Source organism: Episyrphus balteatus, chromosome 2 (genome assembly GCF_945859705.1).
Source record: "Episyrphus balteatus chromosome 2, idEpiBalt1.1, whole genome shotgun sequence".
NCBI classification, from domain to species: Eukaryota; Metazoa; Arthropoda; class Insecta; order Diptera; family Syrphidae; genus Episyrphus; species Episyrphus balteatus.
In genome coordinates, this window is record NC_079135.1 from 66,010,562 (window position 1) to 66,035,053 (window position 24,492).

The following is a 24,492-nucleotide window of genomic DNA, read 5'->3' on the forward strand; positions in this document are numbered from 1 at the left end:
TTTGACAGCAGATTTTATGTTGCAATCAGCTGTTCAAAGTCAAAGTGACAGAAGCGCGCTTTGAGGATTTCTCAACGTAACGCAACGAAGCGACGCCCTGAAGCGTGATTGTGTTTCAGCTTTAAAAAATATTGTGTCGTTAGCTTGTATGTCAATTTTGTTTTTATTTGACTTGCACTAATTTACATGACGGATTTTCATTATGCATGTTGATTTATTTCCACATAGTATTATTTTTTTTTTGGAAAGGACAAAATACAACATTGCCAGTTTCATTAGCAACGAATTGCAGGTTACTCTGGTTGTATTAACTTAATATTTGACAAAAAATTGGGATCACAGGACTTCAAAGGAATGCTGAATAAATTATTAACACCAGGAATTAGTAGTTGAATAAAGAATTCAATGTGATTTTAATTAAAAGTAGATATGTTAAAACATTAAACCCTCTTAAAATAACATACATGGTGAACAGGTAAATTATTCATCGTGGTTGTTTAAATAAAAAAATGCTCATAATTATGAAATTTATATGAGAGGGTATTAGTACAGTCATTCTTATACTTTTTTTGAAACAATTGAGTTGGGAAAAAATTAAGAGACAAACGAAAAGGAGTGTTATGTTTTATGTATATACCTACTGTACCTGTACATTGCATACCTACATATGTGCCCTTAATTATAAAAGTGGACTAAGTCACTAATAAAAATGGCATCAAATCTAGCCTAAAAATAATTATTATTTAAGGGGTAAAGTTTATTTGAAAGCTAAATTATAAATAATAAAAATATTTATCATTGGTTAAATAAAATAAAAACAAAAACACTTTATTTTTAAATCTAAGTACATATATACAATATTACACTTTTCGCTACATTCTATAATACAATAACAGTAAAATAAATTCATTACCACATTTTACTTAATGTAGTCTTAAGAAAGTCAACCAAAAAATTAAAATTAAAAAAATAAACTATCTATAACACGATTTAATTTCATTTTTTAAAGAATATTTTCAACAATCTGACGACTGGGGCTTCAAACAAAACAGATACAAAAAACGCGACACCAAACGAAACAACAGCGTTCCCTAAAAATATAACCCATATCATAAAGTTATTCAAATGGATAGTTCCGTCCATTTGAAACGATGTCAACAGTATTACCACGGGATGGACAAGATATGTGCAATATGTCAACCGACTCAAAGGCAAAAGGCCAGGATATGAAAGCACCTTGTTAACGGGATTAGCCAAGCCCCAGCAGCAGGAGAGTACGATCCAAACCAGGGCAACTGCAAAAGCTGTGGAAAAAGATAAAACGGATAGAGCATTACGAAAAGTAATTCTGTAAATTATTATTCTGTTAGTGAAATGTGATTTACCCTAATGTTGATTTATGAAAACGTCGTCAAAGCATTTGGATATTTTTTTTTTAGATTTTTTTTTGTTAGAAACCAAAAAAAAAACTTACCAGTGTGTCCGATGCTGACATAAAACGCTGTGGCTATAACACTCAGTTGGCCAGACCAAACGCCACATATAACGACAAATAATAGCCCAAGACTGGCAAACCAAAGGAGCAAGTTCGTTCGAAATGATATTTTTGGTGGAGTTTTGTTAACGTGCACTATGAAGCCAGCAATCATACCTGCAATAATAAAAAGGATTTTGGTTAGACAGGAGAAATTACTACGTATAGAATGTATAGAGTGGTTTAATGTTAGAATTCAAGGGTTGACTACAAGCAAATTGGATGACAATTCTGGTGAGGATAAAAGAAGATTCATTTTAATTTTGGGAGTTAATATGTTTGCATACCTTATACCCACAAATTACTTTTGTTGTTTTTATTCGTACAGTCGTATTCATTATACAGTCTGATGGTATTTATACTCACTTAGAGAGGTCAAGTAATTTGTAGACACTTTATTTTGAGGTTTTATTTATTTACATTTTTTTTGACTAATGATGTCTATCTCTATTCGTGGTTTTTGTAGTGTTAATACAAATTTGAACTCATTTTTCAAGAGTTCTTTTGAAATTTCTTGTTAATTAATCATTTTCCAGAATGGAACCAGGTACTTTTAATTGTAATAGAACCACATTTTTTGTTATTATATATACATATATAATACATATTTGGGGCTTTTGCGCCAAGGTCGGGTTTTCCGAGAAGGTTATCTGAGGCTAAGCGAAACAATAGTATCGCTTGAAAGAGGTTTAATCAAGTTTCTCTTTATTTATCATTTTAGTTTAACTTACATATCTGAATTTTTTAAAAGTCCCTATAAAAAACCAGTACTTCCCTTATAGAGAAAGTGCAAAATCACTATTGGTCACTGGGGTGTATACGTACTTTTTTAATATTATAATACACGCATTCTATATTCATTGGGGTTATATACTTTTGAGTAAGGTGAAATATGCCTTTTTTTAAGTAACAGTAAAGTAAAATAAGCCTCTTTAATAACCCCAATTAAGTTAATTTGGAAATCTTAGATCGGATTTGAAACCAACTTTTCCTCATCCTTAAGGGACTATCTCGTTGATATTTTTTAATTTTTCAATTCTTTTAAACGATTCAAACTGTTGTATTGGAATTCAGAATGAGTGAATCCTTGAGTGAAATCAATCGAAAATGACATTAATTTGCTTGTATCGGGTATTTTTCATAACAAAGATTTGTTTTGTGTACAAAAAATATTTATTTGAAATTATATTATTTTTGCCATAATTATTATTAAAAAAAAATTTTCAAGATAGTTCTGAATTTTTTTTTTTGAGTTATTTGTTTTAAACCTGATTTTTCAATCAAACGAATAATGTCAATTTAAAAAAAATTGATATTCCTTGAAATAAGTTCTAACTGAGGTTTATCTGATTATTCAAAAATTGGTCCTTTAACAAATAAAAAAATATATTTGAAGAATAAAAAAAACTTCGTTAAAAAAAAATACAAAACTTAATCTGACCTCCCATAAACAATGATAAGAACAGAACAATTTAAATTGAGAAATGAGTCTATTAAATGTCTTTCAAATAGATTAAATTAACGTCTTTGATTTGCATAAATCGATAGCACAGCTGAAATAAATTTTATAATCAATTAGGCTTGTATTTTTAATTCATTTTTCAATACCGACAAACGTGTCATTGTTTTTCTTGATAAATGAAAGAAAAACAACTCAATTGGGATAAAAGCTTTCTATGACTCTCCACACATACTACATATTATATCAATGTAAACGTACACGAAGGTCAACTAAAATTGGTGCACTAAAAGAAAACAAAAGTAGAAGACTTCTGGGAATAAAACTGCTAACCACGTTAGCATGCCAAGTTCAACAATCCCACCACTTAGCCACGTAGCTTAATTGAAATAGAATTTAATGCTTTGATAGCATTTGTCCATAATTCGCAGAGAATTTCTTTCCATGAAAATTTGTAACCCGGTTACAGAAAAAGTCGTACTAATTACAAATACATTTTTTTGTTTTATTTTTTTAATACATGTTTCACATACTTCACCCGTATCACGTCCTTTACTGTCATCCTAAACAAAGTCACTTTAGAACATATCTACACGTACCAATGTGTATATTCGTAGTTTCGAAATACTCTTCCTTCCTTTCTAAAAGAAATTCTAACTCACATTGTCAAACATTTGTATCCTTTGCTTTTCAAAGCGAAACAGAAAAAAAAGAACGTATGCGATATTCTCTGTCAACCTGCAATGCACAGAACCTACTACAACACGAGTATACTGCGACCCCGCTAAACCATCTCGACTCATGAAAATTGGAAACTTTTCAAATAAAACATAATTCCAAGGCATAAGCGCTTCACACCGCAGCTCGTCACCAGCTTCACACAAAAGCAACAAAATGGCAACTTTAAACGAAAACTGACAAGAAACACTAAAAATTCCTTTTTTTTTGGAATTTCATTTGTTTTGTTTTTGTTCGGTTTTTTTTTTCAGCTAAGGAAACAAATAAGAGATGCAGAAAAATTATTTTTCTTGACGTTTTTCATTTAACAAAGTTCTTCTGTCTGTTGGAAGAATCTATAGTATTTAAATTTAAGGCGAAGGTATTTTACGGATGGAAGGACTAAGAGGTTTTCATGGCTGAATTTAGAGTTGAAATGCGCCTTAGTGTACTGCCTGAGCGGCTGAGCGGCAATCCTGAGTGGCAAAACTAAATTACACCATATGAAAATGTATGGGGGTGGCCACATAGACCCTGAGCGGCTGAGCGTCAATTTTGAGCGGCTGAGCGACAGGTCTGTTCTATTTTTTTTTTAAATCCTGAGCGGCGAATAACATTATATTCTAAATTAATACGAATATTTTAGTTTGTGGCCTAAATTATGGTTTCTTGTGAAGAAAAATTATTGATTTAATACATAAATATTTATTTAAAATTTAAAAAAATAAATGGGCACCGACAGGAATCGAACCTGGGACTCGAATTTTTGTCTTTTTAAGAAGCTACAGCCTAAACGGATGGATCAATTCTTTTCAAACTTGGTATGTAGCAGTTTTTGGAGATTTTGCAGATGATTTTATGGATTGAATTAATTTTTTTAGAGCCTTATCTAAAAAAATTTCTCAAAAACTTTTTTAACGATTAAAAAAACTCTGAATTTCTCTCAAACGACTATTTAAATTTTATCAACATTTTTTATACAAAATCATTTATATAGTCTTTGTATGAATCAAAAATAAAATTTTGCAGAAATGCATTTTTGGATTTTTGAAAAAATGTTGAACATTTTTTTTGAAAAATCAAACTTTCCAAAACAGGTCATTCATTAGATTCTTTTGAAATTTTGGTTTAGGTTGGGAATTTCATAGTTCGTATTAATAAACCAAAAGTTAAAGAAACACTTAGATTCCTTAACTTAAAACAAGTCAAAACTCAAAAAGTACCTAACGGACAAACCTTCAGCCGACGACGGCAAGATATACTAGGAGAAAGCAACTGCAAACGAGATTCAGCTTTCACCTTAGTACCCAAAAAACAAAAATATTAAACAAAAAATTAACTAATTTTTAGTTGTATTTAGTTGGAAAAAAATTTGGAAAAAATTGAGTTTTTTTTTTCAAAAGTGAACTCTTCGTTATTCATCTTTACAATTATATTAGTTTATTTCTATTAATAGTTTCATCGAATAAAACTTTTTTTTTAACTTGAAGCAAATATACTTACGTTATACATGGAGACAAATAAAGCACTTAGAATCAAGATGATACTCCTCTAAAATCCAATCCTCTTAAATTAATAAGATTTCTAATAAAAATAAGTAAAATTTGTTTACACTTTTTTTAAATCAAAGTGAACTTCATTTTAACAAGAATTTTCTTCTTAAGAAAAAAAAAAAAATAAGTGTAGATACCTGCTAAGATTGAAATTATTTTTCTTTAATTTTAATTGCATTATTATTAAAATTAAAATATTAAACAAACTTTAAATTTTGTTTGGCATACATTTTGCACTGTAGATGATTGTTTTAAGACGACTGTATTTTTGGCAAAAAAATATGCAAAAATCCTATTGATTTAATACAAATTCTATTTGTTTTTAGCATGTCTTTTTTCTGTGTACCTGATTCAACTAAAGCAGGAATTGTTGTTTTCTATTTTTTTCTGTTATTTAAAATAGAATTTGACTGTTTTGTGCAAAACATGAATACAATTAAATTAAATCAAAGCCTATTTCACGAAGAAGTCACTTTTTTCATATAAAATCCATTTGTTACATGTAAGGTCTTTATAACTATAAGGTTCTATGTTGAACATAGAACCTTTTTCAAATTTGTTTACAAACTTTTTCATAAAAAGGTTCGATGTCATTTTTCAAAAAGCGGGGAAATCACGCAACATAAAATTAAATCATCATGGATTCCTTACAGTCCTAGAGAACATCCCTACAAAGTTTGAGCAAAATCTAAAATGAGACAGCAATTCCGATTGAACGCTTTCATACGGAATGACAGTTAACGGTCGGTGCATAAAACTGTTGTAATCGAGATCGGTGAAATTTTTTTTTTAACTATTTGACCCTTTAATAATGCAGCAATATACTCGTTTTGCAAGTTCATCGACTTTCCCTGGATTCCGAGGTATAAAGCTGATTTGACTCCACTATTTAGCCTTTTAGTATACAAAGTTGTACTTTTTTCAAAGAAAATTTTATGCAGTGTTTTTTTTTCATTTGAATAGGGTTGCCATATTTGAAGGCTTACATTAATTATATTATTTTATTAATTTTGTTTACTATTCAGGCTTTTGATTGGCATTTCAAATTTCTTCTTATCTGACCAAACTAGATATGTGACAATTTTTCCTTTAAATTAGGGTTTCCAACAAAAAAGTTCCCATTTTTGAAGTCGCGACTATTTTCTTGCAAATCCTTCAAAATGTAGCCATTACTACCAATCCAACTTTTAAATTGACCACCAACAATCGGTTGATAAATAATGTTAAGCGTGCAAGGCTTCTCATTGTTTTTGGTAAAATTTCTTTCTTAGATTTTCAGAAAAATAAACATTTGTATGATTAATGGCCCAGTCAAATTGTATTTCAAGTAAAAAAGTTGTATTGTTTTTGGTACGAGTAGCTTAATTTATTGTTTTTTTAAGCGAGCTGAACATGAATCTAATGTTGTTCAACAAAATTTCTCTAGCAAAACATGAGAAATTACCGAAAAAATAGTACTTCTTTACATTAAATGAATAGTGTTCTTTTTTACATTAAACAGTTCGTGTACACTGTACATAAAAGAAGAGAAAATTACCAAGTATTTATCCAATCTTATCCTTTTTTGACTGACTTGTGGCCTGCGGTCAAAAAAACAGCATAAAATCAGAATAAAACTTCTTACAGTCCATAACTTTTCGAATAAGAAATAAATCAGGTTTTTTATTCAAAAAGTTCTAATAGTAACAGAAAATAGTACAAAAAAAAAATGTTAGTAGGTACAATTGTCTTCTTTTATAATTGTCAATCGTTAAATGAAAAAAAATTAAGTGCATCTTAGAACGTCACCGGAAGTTTTAAAGTCACAAAAAAAGTAAAAACATGATAAGAGAGAGAAAATGTTTTTGTTGTGACTAGCGCCCCAAAACGTGAAACCGAAAAATACTAAATTTCCTTATCAGCAAAATCCGACACTTTTCTGTATTCATTGGATAACAAATAAAATGTATAAAAAAATAAAGGAAAACAAAAACAAAGCTATCACTCACCCACTATATACGACCCGACTCTCTGCCAGGGTTTATCGTACAGAAAATTAAATGATTCAAAAGGATTCGCCACCTTATGGGTGTAGTTGTAATGTATCGATATCATGCCTGACACACCCCAAGAACTCACCAGACATGTCAAAAGGATCAAAATTGTTGTTTTAAAGTATCTACAAACAAAACAAAAAAAAATTCTTTAAATAGAATTAACCTTTATCTCTAAGAAAAAAGTTTACCTTGTGGAGAAAACTAGCAGCAGTGTGGTCATTATATAGAATTGCATATCATTTGCCATATACCAAGACCAAACCATACACATCTGGTTAAGTGGAAAGAAATTATTAATGTACATTATATTGCGCCACCAATAATCGGCGCAATTTTCAACAGGATACAATGGCTGGAATACAGATCTGTCGAATGTGTACCTGAAAAAAAAAAATAAAAAAAAAATAAATGGAAAATGAAAAGACAAAATATAATTTGGGATAAAAGGGGGAAGATATTCAAGTCACATATGGGCGGCGAAAAAAAAGAAAGTGTAAGTTTTTGTTTGGGAAATAAGGATAAGAGTAGGATATAACATCAAGGATACAAGCTAAACTTGATATTGCGACAGTTTGAGTACAAAAAAGGACAAAGGTTAAACATCTGCAATGTAATTATGCAAATAAACTTTTTCCAAAAAACACAAAGTTAGACAAGACGCAAAAACAAAAAAATAAAAAACACATTCTTTTGACATTAGGGACTACAAAGATCGAACTCGTGTTTAAAAAAAAAAAGGTAATGTCAAAGATGTTTTCTTTTAACTCCATTTATTGATTTCAGATTAAGCGGCATCAAGCTCATCGTACGTTGAGAAATATAATATATCCTCACGGTTCCAAAAATTTTTCAACTCTAAAATTTAAGGCTTTGAAGAAAATTAGTGGGTACTATACTAATTTTCTTAATAGTTATGTATATGTTGCAACTAGTTTAATATTAATCTAAAACAAAAAAGGAAATTTTCTTCAAAGTTTCATACCTGTTATTATATCAAAACGATGTTTATTGTTTGGTAGTTCGAAATCGAGTGAGGAAAATTTTATTTGAATAAATAGTTGAATATTATGTCGTTTTCGATTCGTTTCACTCAAGGATTCACTCATTCTGAAATCGAATGGAACAGGTCAAATCGCTTCCACTCAATTCTGTTTTTTGTGTTTGTGTTAGTTATTCTGTGATATTTCAAATGTCAAATATAATTGTTTTGTTTTTTTCTTTCAAACGAAATTATTATAAATTAATTTTCAAAAACGGTAATATTCAACAAATTAATGAGACAGTTGGTTTGCAAAATATTTTAAGTAAGTATATAATGCGTTTATTTATTTATGTTATTACAGAAAAAAATAACATTTTGAATGAAAAACGAAAAAAAATACTGATTGAGTGATTATTTTGACTTTTAATACTAATACTTTCATGTATTAGTGCTTCTTGATTTGATACTGATTTTAAATCGAGAAGAGAATTTCTCTTCTGAGAAGCGTTCTTGCTGTCATTTTCAAGTCAATAAAACGGTTTCAGAAGACTTGCAGACGCTCCTGGACGTCCAATCGAAAACGACATTAATATATTGAAATTATTATCAAAGATACATAAGTTAAAAATAAAATTAAACATTACAGTATTTAAAAGTAAAGTGAATAAAACAAATTAGTATTTTAATAATACCAATCTCTTTTTGAACCCAAACATTAATTTTATAAATTTAAAGGTTGTTCTTTTGATAAGTATGAAAAGTTAGATATTAAAACTTAACTTGAATTTAATTTCGGAGCAATGGAAGCATAAAGTTCATGCTTAAAGCTACTTTTCAACCTAAATCTTAAAAAAATCTGCAGCTAAAGCAGTAAAACTAGTTGTTTTTATGAACCTATTGCGGAATTACAATATGACCTTAAATCATGTACCACATAATTTATCACTCTAAAATGAAATTAAAACTATAAAATCTTACTTTTCATTTTCATACTAAATAGTTATTTATTATATCCTCCCAATTAGAAATAAAAATATTGCTCATCTTGTTTTCCAGATGAAGGACCTATGTATGTATGTATAACCTTTTTTTTCACCTGTATTTCAGCTTGAGACCTTCTTTTAATGGACAAAATACGAATTAAAATGATAATAAAGCCCTATCTCCACAGTTCTTGTGCTTAGAGTGGTCGTTTGGGGTCTCATCCCATTCAGCATATGGTCAGATTGCATGAACCTATGATTTCTAGCTTGCTCAACCGTCTTCTGCTTCCCTACTCTTGCATATGCGGTACAAAAAACAATAAAAAAGATTACGTATACACCACAGTGCATTTGGACAATTTGCAAATAATTGTCATTTTAGTGTTAATAAATAAACAGAAAAACAAAATATTTTCAAATAAGAATCGTTAATTCTGCTTATTTTTAAAACATTGCAAAAACAAAAAAATAAACAAATGCAAGCGGGACACAAAACTAATAAACAAAATATAGATAGCATTTTTTTATCAATTCCTTTTCAGGGATTTTTTGGCTATCAAATACACCTGTAAAGCGGCTGTGTGAAGTATACTCATTCATAGCGGATTTTTTTCCATGTCACTTCTACTTCTATACAAACATATGTACCTATATAACATACATCTATCTGAGGTCAACTGAGGTGAACCCCACATGTGGGGCCTGAGAGTGAATTTGGTAAGTTGTGCATACGTAACTTTGCTCAACCATCAATTTTTATTTTAAAGCCACCAAAGTCCCTTTAATATTTCTTGAATCGTTGACGCGACGGTTTGGATTAAACATGTTTTGTGAATAACTATAAAACAGCCTCAATGAAACATAAAAATATTCACATCAATATTGAGCCTAGAGAAGCTTTAACTGCCAAATGAGCAATAAAAAAAAAAAAGATCAAATCAAAAATGTTGACTAAATTGACAAGCAGAAATATGAGAACTAAAAAAACATCATTAAAATACTGCTATACTTTGATATTTATCGAGTCTATTTCATGAGGGTGTATCCATAGACTTTATTTATTTAAAATGCGTTGTTGTTGGAAAAACTGAAATTTATCCTACATAAATTACATTTATTACCTCAGGCTAAATAAAACTGGATTTTAAAAACAATTTTATATATACCTACCCTATTAGGTATATTTCAAAAAGAACACTGTACTAGTGTACTGTGAGTATAAATAAAATTAAAAAAAAAATAAGTCTGTTGTATCTGTTAAAATACCTACTGCAAATCTCCATTAAAAAACTGAACACTTTTTTCAAGTGTCGAGTTCGAGCTCAAAATTGGAACCATTGTGTTGAAGTGCATGTGAAAATGTGCAATGTGCCTATGCAAATGTGCATGTATGTATAAAAAATATGTAGGCAATGGTCGAATGCCTAACATTTCTTAAGATATCTCTTAGACTTCATGTTCATGTATTTATAAAAGGGTTAAATATCATAAATGTGAATCCCAAACATACCAGATTAAGATATGTAGGTAAGTATGCACATTGCACATATCTTAGGGACAAAATTAATTCACATTGAATCAATAATATGCGAAATGTCCTAGAAATTTGCAATTTGGAGAACAAATTATCTTCAAGGTAGAATATTAACTATTGGAACAGTAAAATTAGTACAAATATATCTATTTATAGTAATTTAACACCATAATTCAAAAGCCTTGTTCGTATCTTCTATAAGTTTAAACATATGTTTTTGTTTATGTTTATCTTACTAACTTATCTTTAAAATATTTTTTTTTTTTTAAGTTAATACTCACTTTAGGGAAAGTTCATAAAACAAAATGACAAACAAATATGCCGGTGTTAGCCTAATGTACCGATAAATGACGATTAAAAAACTCTTATTCAGGCTTTTCTTCAAAAATCCGTCATCTTTGGTATGTTTTGTTTGTTTATTTTTATCTTGTCGTAGGAAGAGCAGCGTCACTAGAAATCCACTTATAAAAAAGAATGTATCCACGGAAAATGTTGCATTGCCAATGAATTGATAAAAGAAATTTCGTTCTGTTATTATACGCAAGAACTAGAAAAAAAAAGTGAAAAATGTTATAAATACTTATGGTTTTTTGTGAATTTGTGCATAAATATAATAAACCTTAGTGATAATTCTGTGTTTACAAAAATTTCTTAAATTAATGAACCAAATCACATAGGCATTTTTCTTTAAATTGTTCTAAATAGGATTCACGAACACATATTTCATTCAAAATTTGAGTCTATCTTCCATCCAGAGTTTCTTCTTCATTTCCACGCAATTTTTTTTTTCAATGTTAAAAGTGAAAGCTTAATAAAATAAAATAAAATAAAATAAAATAAAATAAAATAAAATAAAATAAAATAAAATAAAATATAATAAAATAAATAAAATAAAACAAAATAAAATAAAATAAAATAAAATAAAATAAAATAAAATAAAATAAAATAAAATAAAATAAATAAAATAAAATAAATTAAAATAAAAAAAAATAAAATAAAATAAAATAAAATAAAATAAAATTAAATTAAATTAAATTAAATTAAATTAAATTAAATTAAATTAAATTAAATTAAATTAAATTAAATTAAATTAAATTAAATAATATAATATAAAATAAAATAAAATACAAAAATAAATTAAAATAAAATAAAATAAAATAAAATAAAAAAAATAAAATAAAATAAAATAAAAAAAAAAAATAAAATAAAATGCATAACTGATTGGTCGCACGTACTTGCTCTAAAAGTAAACAATACTTAGAATGTAAAAGATTTCATAGCAATCTAAAAAAGAAACACTTTTAATTTAATTTAATCATTAATTCTATTAAAAATGTAAAAAACGATTAAAAATTGTTTGAACAAAGAACAAAATCATCTTCTTCTTTTTATTGACTAAAAAAAAATAACATTGAAATATTCAAACGAAAATTGTAAGACATTTTGATATTAAGCTTTTGTACCTATGAAAATTTTCGTTTAAATCGGTTTAGGTCCATTTTCTTCACTCGGAGTTGAACAAAACTTGAGAATTTTTATATTAAAAATTCTCAAGTTATGTTCAACTCCGAGTGAAGAAAATGGACCTAAGTGTTTTAGTAGAAAATCAGAAATAAAAAACGGGTCGGTATATTTTTCAATCATATATTTCAAAAATTTTATCTTATATTGCTTACGCTATTTTTTTTTTTATCAAAAGCAAAATGAGAAAACAAAGCCCTTTAATTTTGATCATATCGTAGGTAATGTTCACTTTGATCCTAAACAAAATTTCAATTCCCGTAGCTCAGTGGCTTCGATTTGAAACTGCGTTTTCGATTAAAATGTAAAACCAAAATTTGACGAATTACCCAAAAGAAAAAATTCTTGATTGCGTACCACATGATCCAGTAGAGCTGAGATCTGTATTGCAATCAGAGCACTTAAGGACAATAAGGCTGAAGGACTTAAAGGTATTCCCGCTGAATAGGTACAAGCAGAACCAAGCACATTGAGAGGATAACTGCGCAATAACTTATAGCGACAGCGAATCCAAGAGAGTAAAAGTGCAGCGCCTAAGATGGCAAGTGCATGGACAACAACTGCGAAACTAGAAGCAGCTAGCTAAGACTTAAGAACTCAGCTAGTTGGTTAAGGCCCAAAACACAACGGGTTGTAGCCGTATTATGGTGCTGATGGTCACCTTAAGTAAAATAAATAAAACCCCTTCCTACTATGTATCACCTTTATTTGTCGGTGAGCCACGCGCTTGCAGAGGATCTCTTTTAAAGACATCTGAAAAAGGCGTGGTTTTCAACCTCAGCGTAAAAATTCTAGAATTGTATAAAGCTTTTTTTTGTGTTTTATTTAATATTTCTTTTATCTTCACAAATTTTAACATTTTAATCAGTTTAATAATATAAATTCAATTATGTATCAATAATTAGACTATAATATATAACTTTTTGTGTAATTACTTACCCTGTTTTCTCCAATTACCATCATCTCCAAATATGTATGCACCAGAATTGTCCACAATACGGACAACACCCTCAAGCCATGAACACAACTAGTTTGATTCTGTCCAAATTATCTTTATTACAATATGCAAATTAAAAAATTCAAACCATAGTTTCGGTTTCTTACCTCAACCTTTTGCTCCATTGAAAGTATTGTGCTAGCATTACTTTGAAATGCAAAACACAACAGTATATCTCTTTGAATTCCTTAAACAAAAGAAAATATACAGCACATGATAATTATGTTTTTGGATATTCTTGGCACATTTTCAATTTGATACCAACCCAGTTCGGTTTTCTTCATCATTCCCCCAGCAGAGAGCTCAACATGATTGGCATTAACATCACTACATGCCTGTTTTGCTATTACCCCCTCATTTCCTTGTATGGCTTCCTGTTTTCCTTCCGGTTGGATTGCTGCCTGATGCTTCTTATCTTGTTTGTTATTCTTCTTGAGATCGGCCTCTATGTCAACATTATTGTTATCGATTTTGGTGCTTATTTTTGTCATTTGATATATCTCGTATGTTTTGCCATTTAAATCAGGATTTACTCCGATTTTGGGATCAACTTTAACGCTGTTGGTGATTTGTCGAATTCTTTTCTTTTCATTTAGATTCGATTCATAGCAAGTTGCTAGTAAACATACTCCCACTAGTCCCATGCAAAAGGTGCTGAAAGATGATTTTTGTTGATTATGAAAAAGAACACACAAAATACCAAGTTGGCTTACAAAAAGAAAACAAATTTAGGATCCTTCCATAAACAATATCGGCCTGGTATGGCTCGGACAGACTTGATGTTAATGTGAGTGTTGTTGTTGGGTATCAATCCTGATGTTAGCATTTGGGCATGAGGGTCAAATTTAAGAATGGATTCAACATCTCGGGGAGTACAGGACTTTGGTAGACACTCGCCTAGTTGTAATTCAGCTGTCTAGTTAAGGAGAAAAATATATAAATGAATAATATATACACTGATTAAAATAATGTTAGCAGCTGTCGAAAGCTTGTTTTAGTAAATACAGCACAAACTTGTTTGAGCAAAACGGTTTCAAATATCAATCACGCAATGAAATATATTCTTGATATCTGACAACAGACATCACACAAGTTTGACGATTCATTTTTCTCTAAGTGTAGAATTAAAGCTAAACCTAATTTGTCTAGAATGGACCTATTTTTGAAGAATATATTTTTATTACTCACCAAATTATATGGCGCCCAAGCAGCGATATGTACAGTAGCCACATAAAATTCAAATTCAAAATGCTTTCGGTCGTCTTGAAATTCTTGTTGGTTGATTTCAATACAGCATTGTCGTTGTCCCAACCATTTATTGCTTCCAAAGAAAAGTTGCCCTCGGTAATGGCCAGACGAGTCATAAGCTGGAAATTAACAAGAAATTTAAATTGTCTATGTAATTTTGTTTTAAACGATGTCGCATATATGTTTGTTAAATTTGAAAAGAAGTTGGTAGAATAAAAATGTCATTTAAAAGCTGGAATCCATTGAAAGAGATACTGAAATTACTTACAGTGTTGTTAAAAATTTCTGTTGGGAATTTAATTTTTGTAAAATTTGGAGAGTGGTTAGTATACATTTGCGGAAGAGTCAAATTTTTGTTTAAACCTAGATTTTGGCTTCTTTGTTTTTTTTTTTTTTTTCTTAGAATAGCTTTAATTTATTTCATGGGTAATTCCCGCCGCTTTACCAAAATAATGAGGTAAGAAAAAACACTCTCGTGCAATAAAGAACTAGCACCACTGAGGAAAGATTGTAGGAAGGCTTTCAACCGGGTTAAATTAACTAGGAAACTCTTAGATTGGGACATACACCTTAAAATGTTTAGTAAAAAGTTACAGCAAACAACTGCGTAAAAGTAAAAAATTCTCCTGGTGAAGCTTCCGCAGTGAAATTGAAGACTCCTCCGAAGCATCTTACTTTAAACCTTGCAAAGAATGAAAAACATTTATCTACGTAAGAGAAAGAGTCCTGTCTGATGTCTGATCTGTACGGCGCAGCAAGCCTACACAAAACGCACATCAGTGTAGAGTGTAGACTACTCTCATTTACCTGGCAGGCACAATTGGATATTCCCTTCATTACAAAGAGTACACTATGGCTTTTCGGCTTAGAATAAAGGATGTGTCCAATAATATCAAGAATTCAGTTCCATCTAGACAAACTAAAAGAGTGGATCCACTTAAGAATATGGTAAACAACATTATGTTTAGCAACAGAATTTTCAGTACATAGATGCGAAATTTCAAAACACGTATAACAGCTAACACAAGAGACCTTTAAGGGAGGTTAGTTTTAATCACTTATCCTATGAAAAATTTTTAGACAAAGGAGCTGTCGTTAACCCTAGATGGAGAAGGTTTCAAATTTATTGCTTACAGGGATGATGTAGCTGTTGCCGTGTCAGCGAACTAACCTCATATCCTTCCAGAACGGCTTCAAACAGTTTTAAAGAAATCTAAGACTCACAGTAATGCCTACAAGGCAGCTCAACAAATATGACCATGTATAGACTTGAAACGTTCAAAGTGCTAAACGACTTCGTGTGTTCTCTAATAACTTGCACTGGAGCTGTATGAATGAAAAAAAGGAAACAGTTCAATATCTTCTCTGTATCTAACTGCCCTGCTCTCTCCAATAAAGACAACTCAACCCAGGGTTGAAAAATCGTCTTTGAGCATTGTATCGAAAGTGAAATAAAAAGTGTATCGAATTGTACTTTTTGAATCTTTCAAATTTTATTAAAGAACAATTCGAAAAATTTATTTTAAATGAACGAAAAACTTTAAGATAAACCAAAAATTAAATTCTTTTTTTTTTTTTTTTTTTTAAAATCGTAAAGGTCATTTTTGATTTTGTTCTTTGTTACTGTGATCCTATTTACAGTTTACAACTGCAAAACACTGATGTTTCATTACAACTCAAAACTTTGGTCTTTCGTGATAATGTTAATATGCAGTGAAATATGTAAAAATGCAGAATTATTGCAGGTGTATTGAACTTCGAAATATAGGCTTTAATCTTATCGTCAATGGCTATGAAAATTGAGGTGAATTTTCCAACAAAAAAAAAAAAAATTAAAAAAACCTAACCTGTGTCAATTTTTTTTTTAATAAATCTCACATGTAAACAAAAAAGTAATGTAATGAAAAAAAAATTTATTTCTTTGAAGAAAATTAAATAAATACTTTAAATTCACCCTTGACCGTTTAATGTTCTATTCAAATCAAACGTGTATTTGACTAATGTGGCAGTTTTTACAATATCTTAGATGAATTGAAAAGAAAAAATTGATCCAGAATACCTTTTATATTGATTTAAGCGGAAGGACAGAACTGTATCGAATTTAGTAATAGTGTATTTGTGTACTTTAGCCAAGCCAAGTGTATCGAAAAAAGTACAATCGTATCGACTTTTGCAACCCAGACTCAACCTGGGAGAATTCGTTTATGAAGAAAGAGAAACTAGGTAGTGAAGGAGTTGCCAGATCCATAAAAACAATGCAGTAGATTAAACAAATTCGCAGTAGATTTTTTATTTAACAAGCAAAACACCCGTATGTTGAACTAACAGTCAGAATACCTTTCTTATTACAACCAATTTCAGACTTTAAATTAAACATTTATACTTGCTTTTAGATTTGTTTTTGCAAATCCAGACTCTATCTATTGGGCCAAAAACACTTTAAACAGTGTTAATCTTGGTGTTTTGCAGATTTTTTAGAGTTGGTTTGGGGTTAAGAGCAGATATTGTACATTTCAATACTATTTATTACAAAGGAATTGGTTTATTATTTCCTTACAACGCTTGGAATTTAAATTGAAGAAGTGCAGTAGATTTAATTAAGTGGCAGTAGATTTATTTTTTGCAAGAAATGCAGTAGATCTACTGCAATTGCAGCAAAATGGCAACGCTGGTAGTGGACCCAGTGAAAAGTGACGTAAAAGGTCTTTCCCTATTCATAAAAAGTTCCGAGTACTTCGACTAGTGGGTTTGGGTTCCTAACTCGCTATAGTCTTGTGTTACGATAATAATTCACTTATTTACTTGACAGTGTTTGTCATAATTCCAAAAAACTAGTTTTCCAGGAAACGGGTTTTAAATTTAGCATCGATCTATTTTTGTATGTAAAAAGTTAGTTTCTAAAACAAAACTAGTGATCCTTCTCTGTCAGTATTCTGTAGGAATAAAGATTACAGTATTCCAATAACTTCTGCATTAATAATTCAAAATTCGAGATTTTTGAGTTATGACAGTATTCAAGTAAATGAGCGATATACCCTTGATTTCTAAGTGAGTCGGGTCTTCCCCCTACAGCGACATTACCCTTACCTGAAATAGAAGAGCAAGTTCGTTGGACACAAAAGTGCGTTTTATTTTTTTTAAGAACTTCAACTTGCAGGATTCATTTCAGATTTGGCAGGTATTTTTACACACTACTTTAAATTAAACATGCCTAAGGATATAACCCCAAACACTTTTATGTTCAACGGACTTCCGGAGGATACTTATCTACATCCCTTGAGACATTATCTATATACTATAGACATTAACTTGAACTTAATAAAGATAGATGATGAGTACCTAAGTTTAGATCCTTTTCTGGAAAAAAACAACAACAACAACATGAAATTAATCGGCTTCCATCCAGAGCAAAACAGATAAATATCTTTAGCTACGGCAAAACGATTTGTAGACCTGATGCTTATTTGCCTGTAAACATTTTCAGGAGCTTTGTTTGCCCGAGATTTATCACAAATTAAGCAAGCAATGTAAAAACGGGTAAATGTTTTGGATATAACAAATCGATTGTACACAATATTGAACTGGGGTTTGTGAATTTATATCATAAATCAATTGAATGGGGCAATTTTCCAATTGACTTGCTGATGCATTTCAATACGCGATGTTAGAAAAAATGATGTATGTGAGTGATGATAGATTAAAATTTATTATGGTGTTTTACCAGGAACGAAGCTAAGTAGGTATTAAAGAATCGTTTTCATCTAGCTTTTAGGGATAAATGTTGACTTAACGTTTTTTTTTAAATTTTCTATAACGTTTTAGACGATTACTTTAATTTATCAAAAAACATACCTTTTTGTGCCCACTCGTAGTTGCTATTGAGTGCTGATAAATATGCATTAATATCCATAGCACAAGCTGAAGAGACTTTAGTTTTAAGCTCTGAAGGCTGCCAAAAGAAATGATCATATAAATTCACCATCAATTGGAAAACATTTATGTGCGACCGCAGAGCATCTGCTGTAGAATTCTCATCAGTATCCCCAAAGAATGTACTGATACTATTAAAGTGATTCCCAAAAGTCTTTTGTTGTTCGTCCTTCAGATAGTATTCGTGTCCACCCTTGATTTTGGATTTATTTTTTGACAAAATCTTAAATATATGCGGACTCACTGGATCTCCTGAAGTGCTGGGAGCTGTTAAAGTTTTATCAGTTGATATTGGCATCACTATTGGAGTTGTTGCTTCTGTCGATGACAAATGAGTGAATGATGATGGTGATGATGAGGTTGACGTTGTTGAAGATGTTGTCGTGGTTGTCCTATCAGTTAATGGACTTATCGATGAAGTACTAAAATATGACTCTGTTGACATTGGCGTTACATAAGTGCTAACGACACTTGGTGTTATCAATGGCTCTTCGGAATACGTCAAGTCTTCATCATTTGTATTGCGTAGCAGATGGCGTTCCTCAGAACTTAAATCTCCATTCGGCAGTATGGCATCGTGTACATCTTCCAAGTCACCCAAATTAAAATCAAATGCTACCGCATGACCGTTGTAAGCTTTAACAACAGGTATTTTTACATATTCACTTGATTTGTCGAGAATGGCATATGGTTTCTTTTTAATTGACTTTGAAGGTAAAACTTCGTGTGTGTTTAACTCAAGGGGGTCGTTTTCGACCTCATGCAAAATGGTTATGTTATTTCTGTCAAATTCATTTCCAAATGTTTGATGATAAAAGTTCAGAAAAAATACCACAAGAACTGGAACATAGTTTTTGGACTTCATTGTAGCCGTTCAGTATTTGGGAATTGCTTTTGCACGGCAACCAGTCTTATCACTTTTTTCTAAACATTTTCAATGTTTGTTGGTTTAAATGGTTAAGTTGTTTAGTGACGAGATCTGAAAAAAAATAAGCAAAGTTAAATAATAACATGATATCGATATGCAGTGGCGTATCCAGAAAAAATTTTGAAGGGGGCTGGAAAATTTTTCAAAAATTTTTAGAGGGTAAATGTGGGAAAAAATTTTCATTTCTTTTTATTAGTCTTTGATCGAGAGTTAAACGCTGTGCTGCGGTACTGAAAGTTGTATAGTAGCATTATACTGCTCTCGACAGATTCGTACTACTTTCTCCTCCTTTCACATTCAGAGTACCTAGTGGTTTTTCAAAGTTCTTGTGTCCCAAACATTTTACACAAACAGCAAGAAGTTGTGTCATCCTTAAAAAAAAAGCACTTCATTTCGTTCGAACTTTGTCATGGGCTGAATCCAAAACTGTTAACAGATTTATTCCTATCACGTCAAGAGTTTTTGAGCTAGACTCATCAATATTTTCGTTAATTACGCCCATGTTCCACAATTCGAACGAAAGTGAATTCAAATCACTTTTCAATTTCACGTGAAATGAAATATCAATATTCTTCACTTCGATCGAATTCGAAAACTTCGAAATTGCTTCTAACTGTCAAAACTGAAGGATCTTCCGTTTTTATTTTGTTTCTAAAGTGAAATTACTGCAATTGCAGATTCATTGAAAAAGGCCCCCAAATTCACGAACAGTAACATAGTGAATTGAATTCGATCAGAAAATCTAAATGAGTGAAAAAATGCAGAACACCTATTTCACTTTCGGCAAGTGAATACGCAAAAAGTGAAATGCAGAACGTGAAAGTCTGAAAAACCAATTTTGAATGAAATTCTTTTTGATGTTTAGTCCGAAATATATATGTTTTTTCGTAATATGCAATCTCAAAACGCCGTATTTGATCGTCTTAAGTATATTTACTTTTTTTTAATAATATTTTTCTCAAAGATATTGGAAATAGAAATTTTTGATATCTCAAAATCTAAGTGGCAAACAGGTTTCTTTAAGAAAATTGCAGTTTGCGCTTCCGATTTGGATTAAAACAGCAACAGCAATCCAAATCGGAAGCGCAAACTGCAATTTTCTTAAAGAAACCTGTTTGCCACTTAGATTTTGAGATATCAAAAATTTCTATTTCCAATATCTTTGAGAAAAATATTATTAAAAAAAAAGTAAATATAATTAAGACGATCAAATACGGCGTTTTGAGATTGCATAAGAAGTTTTGCAATAATTTAACGGGGATGTAATTGGAAGTCAAAATACTAAAAAATGATATAAAGAATTCTGAATTGGACTAAAATCCGAAAAACAAAAATTATCCCAACCCTCATAGTCAGCTTAGGCTCTTACTCAAACAAACCCAAACAACCGTTTCAGAATTTGGAGGGGGCTCGAGCATCTGTGCTGCCTCTTAATCTCTAAGATTTACGAACAAGTTTCAGTTAATCATGTACATTATGATGAAATCAGCTAAATACAAACATGATCTTGAATTCCCCCCTCAATACGCCACTGTCGATATATGTTGTAAAGTAAGATTTAGATTATAGCCTATCAGAACCAGGGGCTAATGCGGATTTCGGGGGTTGAAATAATTATAAATTGCAGGTCATTATCACATACCAGCAGGAGCGAGCCTCAGGGGACCGAAAAAATTAAATTGCTTTTTTTAAAGAAAAATTAAATAATATCTTAGGGTCCAAAATAAAAATAACCTGAATAATCTTAACAAATGCACAAATGATTCATCAGCCCCTCTTCCCCGAAAAAAAGTATGGTGTATACGTACTTCTTTATTATTACTTATTTTCTATATCAAAGAGGCCCCCAAATATTAAAGGGGCCCCAAAATTTAGTCCTGCCCTGGCGCCCCGGCAACTTAACGTACCCCTCTGCATACCAGAAACACTTATTTAATTAATTTTTAATGGATTTTTTGAGTGCATCTTCATAGATTTTTGTCCAGTTACCATGTACAATTGTATCCCAGATCTTAATATTTTGGAAAATTAAGGTAGCTTGGCAAATAGTCTGAGGAATTTAGACTTTTGCTGAAAAAAATTCCAACTTCAATTTGGACTTTAAATATGAAAGAACATTAGTACAGCACCCAGCCTTCATTTTGAAATGATCAAAATGTTTAAGTTTGGCCGCCATTTTGTTTTGAAAAATTTTGCGATTTTCACTCGTGATCAATTAGTTTTGGTGTTAGCGAAAAATGTTAGAGGACAAAGTTGTATAGTACATTTTATTTATATAAAGTTGCAATAAAGGTTGTATTATTCTTAAATAAAAAAAATTGTTTTTAACGGTACCTACTTGCCATTGAACCGTTCTCTTTATGTCTGAATTTCTGCTAAGCGACAAGACTGATTTCAATGAAAATTTTTGTAGGTACAAAAAAAAAAGATTTTAGTAATTCTAATGTTAAAATTAAGAAAAAAATTAAAAAGAATTATTTTTGGAAAATCAAAAAATTGGATAAATTAATGGTTTTTTTTAATTGATATTCTCTTTTTGAATGGCAAACCAAAGTTCGTTTTTAAAAAAAAGTAAACGGCCTCCAACATTTGGACTTGCACTACGGTTTTTGAACTTTCATATGAGGTGTTCAGAACAATCATGGGTCAAGTCCATTTGAAATTTGTGCATTATACAAAACTTTGAGAAGCTCTTTCTTAGCTCTTTCTCAGCTCTTTCTTCGAGGGAAATTAAAAAAAATGTTTCACAGATCAATATTTTTTAACCCCCCATTAACTATTATAAAAATGAGAATTATACAGTTACCAGACTTCAAATATAAGATAGTTATTACTTAATTTGCAAGTAGTATTTTATTTTTCCTACCATATTTTTTTTCTTACAGTTTTGATTTCATTTAAATCGCGGCATCTGTATCGTCTTTAAAGCATTATTTCCATTCCAAAATGAAGAAAGTAAAACAATTTATATTGATCAAAATTTTGAAAACGTCACTTAGCACATTCATCTTCTAAGTGCTTCAATTATACAAAGCTTTTTTCATTTTGTAGAATGGTATACATGAATAAAAGAATATATTGTTCAACTATCCACAATTCCACATTCTTAAAAAAAAAGAATTAACTTTGAATTTTTTTTTATTTTTCAAGCCACACAAGCAAAACGACAATGCTCAATGTTATCCGTTTATCTTTTCCTTAATATCACTCTTCAAGCCAATTTGTAAAATTAGGTATTCATAGTATCAATTTATTCAAATAGCCTTTCATCAATCAAAGAAATCTTTTCGAAATGGTTTCTCTAAGAAGAGTTATTGCCACAAATAACGCAAGGAGCACATTGCTATGCAGAAAATAAGAAGTCGGGTCGGGCATTATACAAAAGAAAAGAAAAGATACGTCGCGTCGGTCGTCGGTATCTCATCTAACTTGATCCTTGTGAGAGTTCTTTGTCTATTATCCATCAAATACACTCAACATAGTATATTTTTGCTTGGCAAAGTCATGTAAACTTGTGATAAGAATAAATTGCAGGACATTGCAGCAATACTTTAGGTTTTACTGTGAGCAAGAACAACATAGAAAAACCATTCTAAGAATATTCACTCAGATGTTAGTTAAGTAATAGCTTTGTCACCGCCACCGCCAACCCACAAGCTACAGATAAATATGTTTTTGTGCGAGAATGACAAACTAAGCACTGTAATTTATTTTCCAATATCGGTGACAGAATGAACTAAGGATACTGGCGCTCTTATGTACTGGACCCAGAATGAAACAAATCACCCGGTATGGGGTTCATTCAATATCATGGATCATTTTTAATGTTCCTATAAGTACGACTGTAGGATGGTATTTTTTTTTTGCAATTTGAAGATATTGTTATAATATTTATATCATTGATTAAATTATGTCAAAACATTATTGTTGAGCATACAATAAGAGACTACTTTAAATTTTTGATAAATATGTATGAGAATCCCAACTTCAGATTTAGTCGCAAAGAAAATGGAACAAAAAAAGCATATACCTACTATACATACCTATCATTTAACCAGAAAACTCTGAATATAAAGTGCCACACATATAACTTGTTGTAAATAGTTCAAGACTATTTATTAAAAAGTGGTCGTATTGAAAATGTACATTTTTTGTAGTATATTAGAAAAAAAGGATTAAAAAAATTATTTTATTACTTTTTTCTCTTGCTTTTAATGAATTTCTATACCAACTAGTTTGCTTAAAAATGTTTGAAAATTTCGAACAAAAACATTTTTCAGTTACATAAGCAATTTTTCAAAACTTTCTTTTATACATTCAAGGCGAAAAGTAAGGTTAGACCTCAGGATGAATTTTAATAGACTTTAAGCTTTTTAATTGATTCAAAATCTTTATTTTTTTTAAATATTCAAAAATAAATTCATATGGCATTTTGAAGTTAATTATAAATCAACATTTCAAAGCAAAAATCTAACAGCAATATTATTATCAAAACAAGAAGTTTAGTGAATAGTAAAAAATTGCAGCAAGAAAACCAATTTTGTTAGTCTTAAAATTTGTCAATATTATGGGCGTGAAATACATCAATAACTTGTTTCTGAAAAATCGATTTGGAAACACTAAAACTTGCAAATATTGTTTTTTATTTAAATCCAAGGAAATAGTTTTTGAAAAGCTTGCTTTTGATTTAGACAGGGCGCCCGGTAAAATGAATAAGCCTGAAATGGCTAATAGCTATACTTATGACTGTTCTAAACCGCAATAGAAAAAAGTTCTATCGACCAGTTCTATCAACTATCAACCAGTTAAAAAATATTAGCTTTTTTTCGTTTAGTGTATTTGTTTTTTCATCATGTTACGTTTTTATGTACCACCACCACGAATAAATGAATTTTATCAATTCCTATTTTTTTTTATAATTTTCTACAATAATTGACTCAATGCATAATTAAACTACATAAGCAGTAATTGTTGTAGATATTGTTAAAAAAAAATTCAATTTGTTTTTCGATTGGAAATGTAAAAAAAAATATTTTATTATGTGAGTTAGTTATTGTAGAAAATTATGGA

The 24,492-nt window shown here is 30.3% G+C and overlaps 1 protein-coding gene across 2 annotated transcripts in view; it reads right to left on the reverse strand.

Moving 5' to 3' along the window:
* Positions 1 to 881: 881 nt before the first annotated feature.
* Positions 882 to 24,492, reverse strand: part of LOC129910468 (uncharacterized) — a 37,481-nt gene continuing 13,870 nt past the window's right edge. For both annotated transcript variants that reach the window (XM_055987867.1, XM_055987866.1), the window contains exons 2-12: positions 18,417 to 19,473; positions 14,505 to 14,683; positions 14,030 to 14,232; positions 13,582 to 13,970; positions 13,424 to 13,503; positions 13,259 to 13,357; positions 11,080 to 11,345; positions 7,488 to 7,679; positions 7,252 to 7,421; positions 1,475 to 1,651; positions 882 to 1,304 (exon numbers count right to left, since the gene is read on the reverse strand). In XM_055987867.1, coding sequence (XP_055843842.1) covers positions 997 to 1,304; positions 1,475 to 1,651; positions 7,252 to 7,421; positions 7,488 to 7,679; positions 11,080 to 11,345; positions 13,259 to 13,357; positions 13,424 to 13,503; positions 13,582 to 13,970; positions 14,030 to 14,232; positions 14,505 to 14,683; positions 18,417 to 19,359 — 3,006 coding nt within the window. In that variant the 5' untranslated portion in view covers positions 19,360 to 19,473 and the 3' untranslated portion in view covers positions 882 to 996. The remainder of the gene's footprint in view (positions 1,305 to 1,474; positions 1,652 to 7,251; positions 7,422 to 7,487; positions 7,680 to 11,079; positions 11,346 to 13,258; positions 13,358 to 13,423; positions 13,504 to 13,581; positions 13,971 to 14,029; positions 14,233 to 14,504; positions 14,684 to 18,416; positions 19,474 to 24,492) is intronic.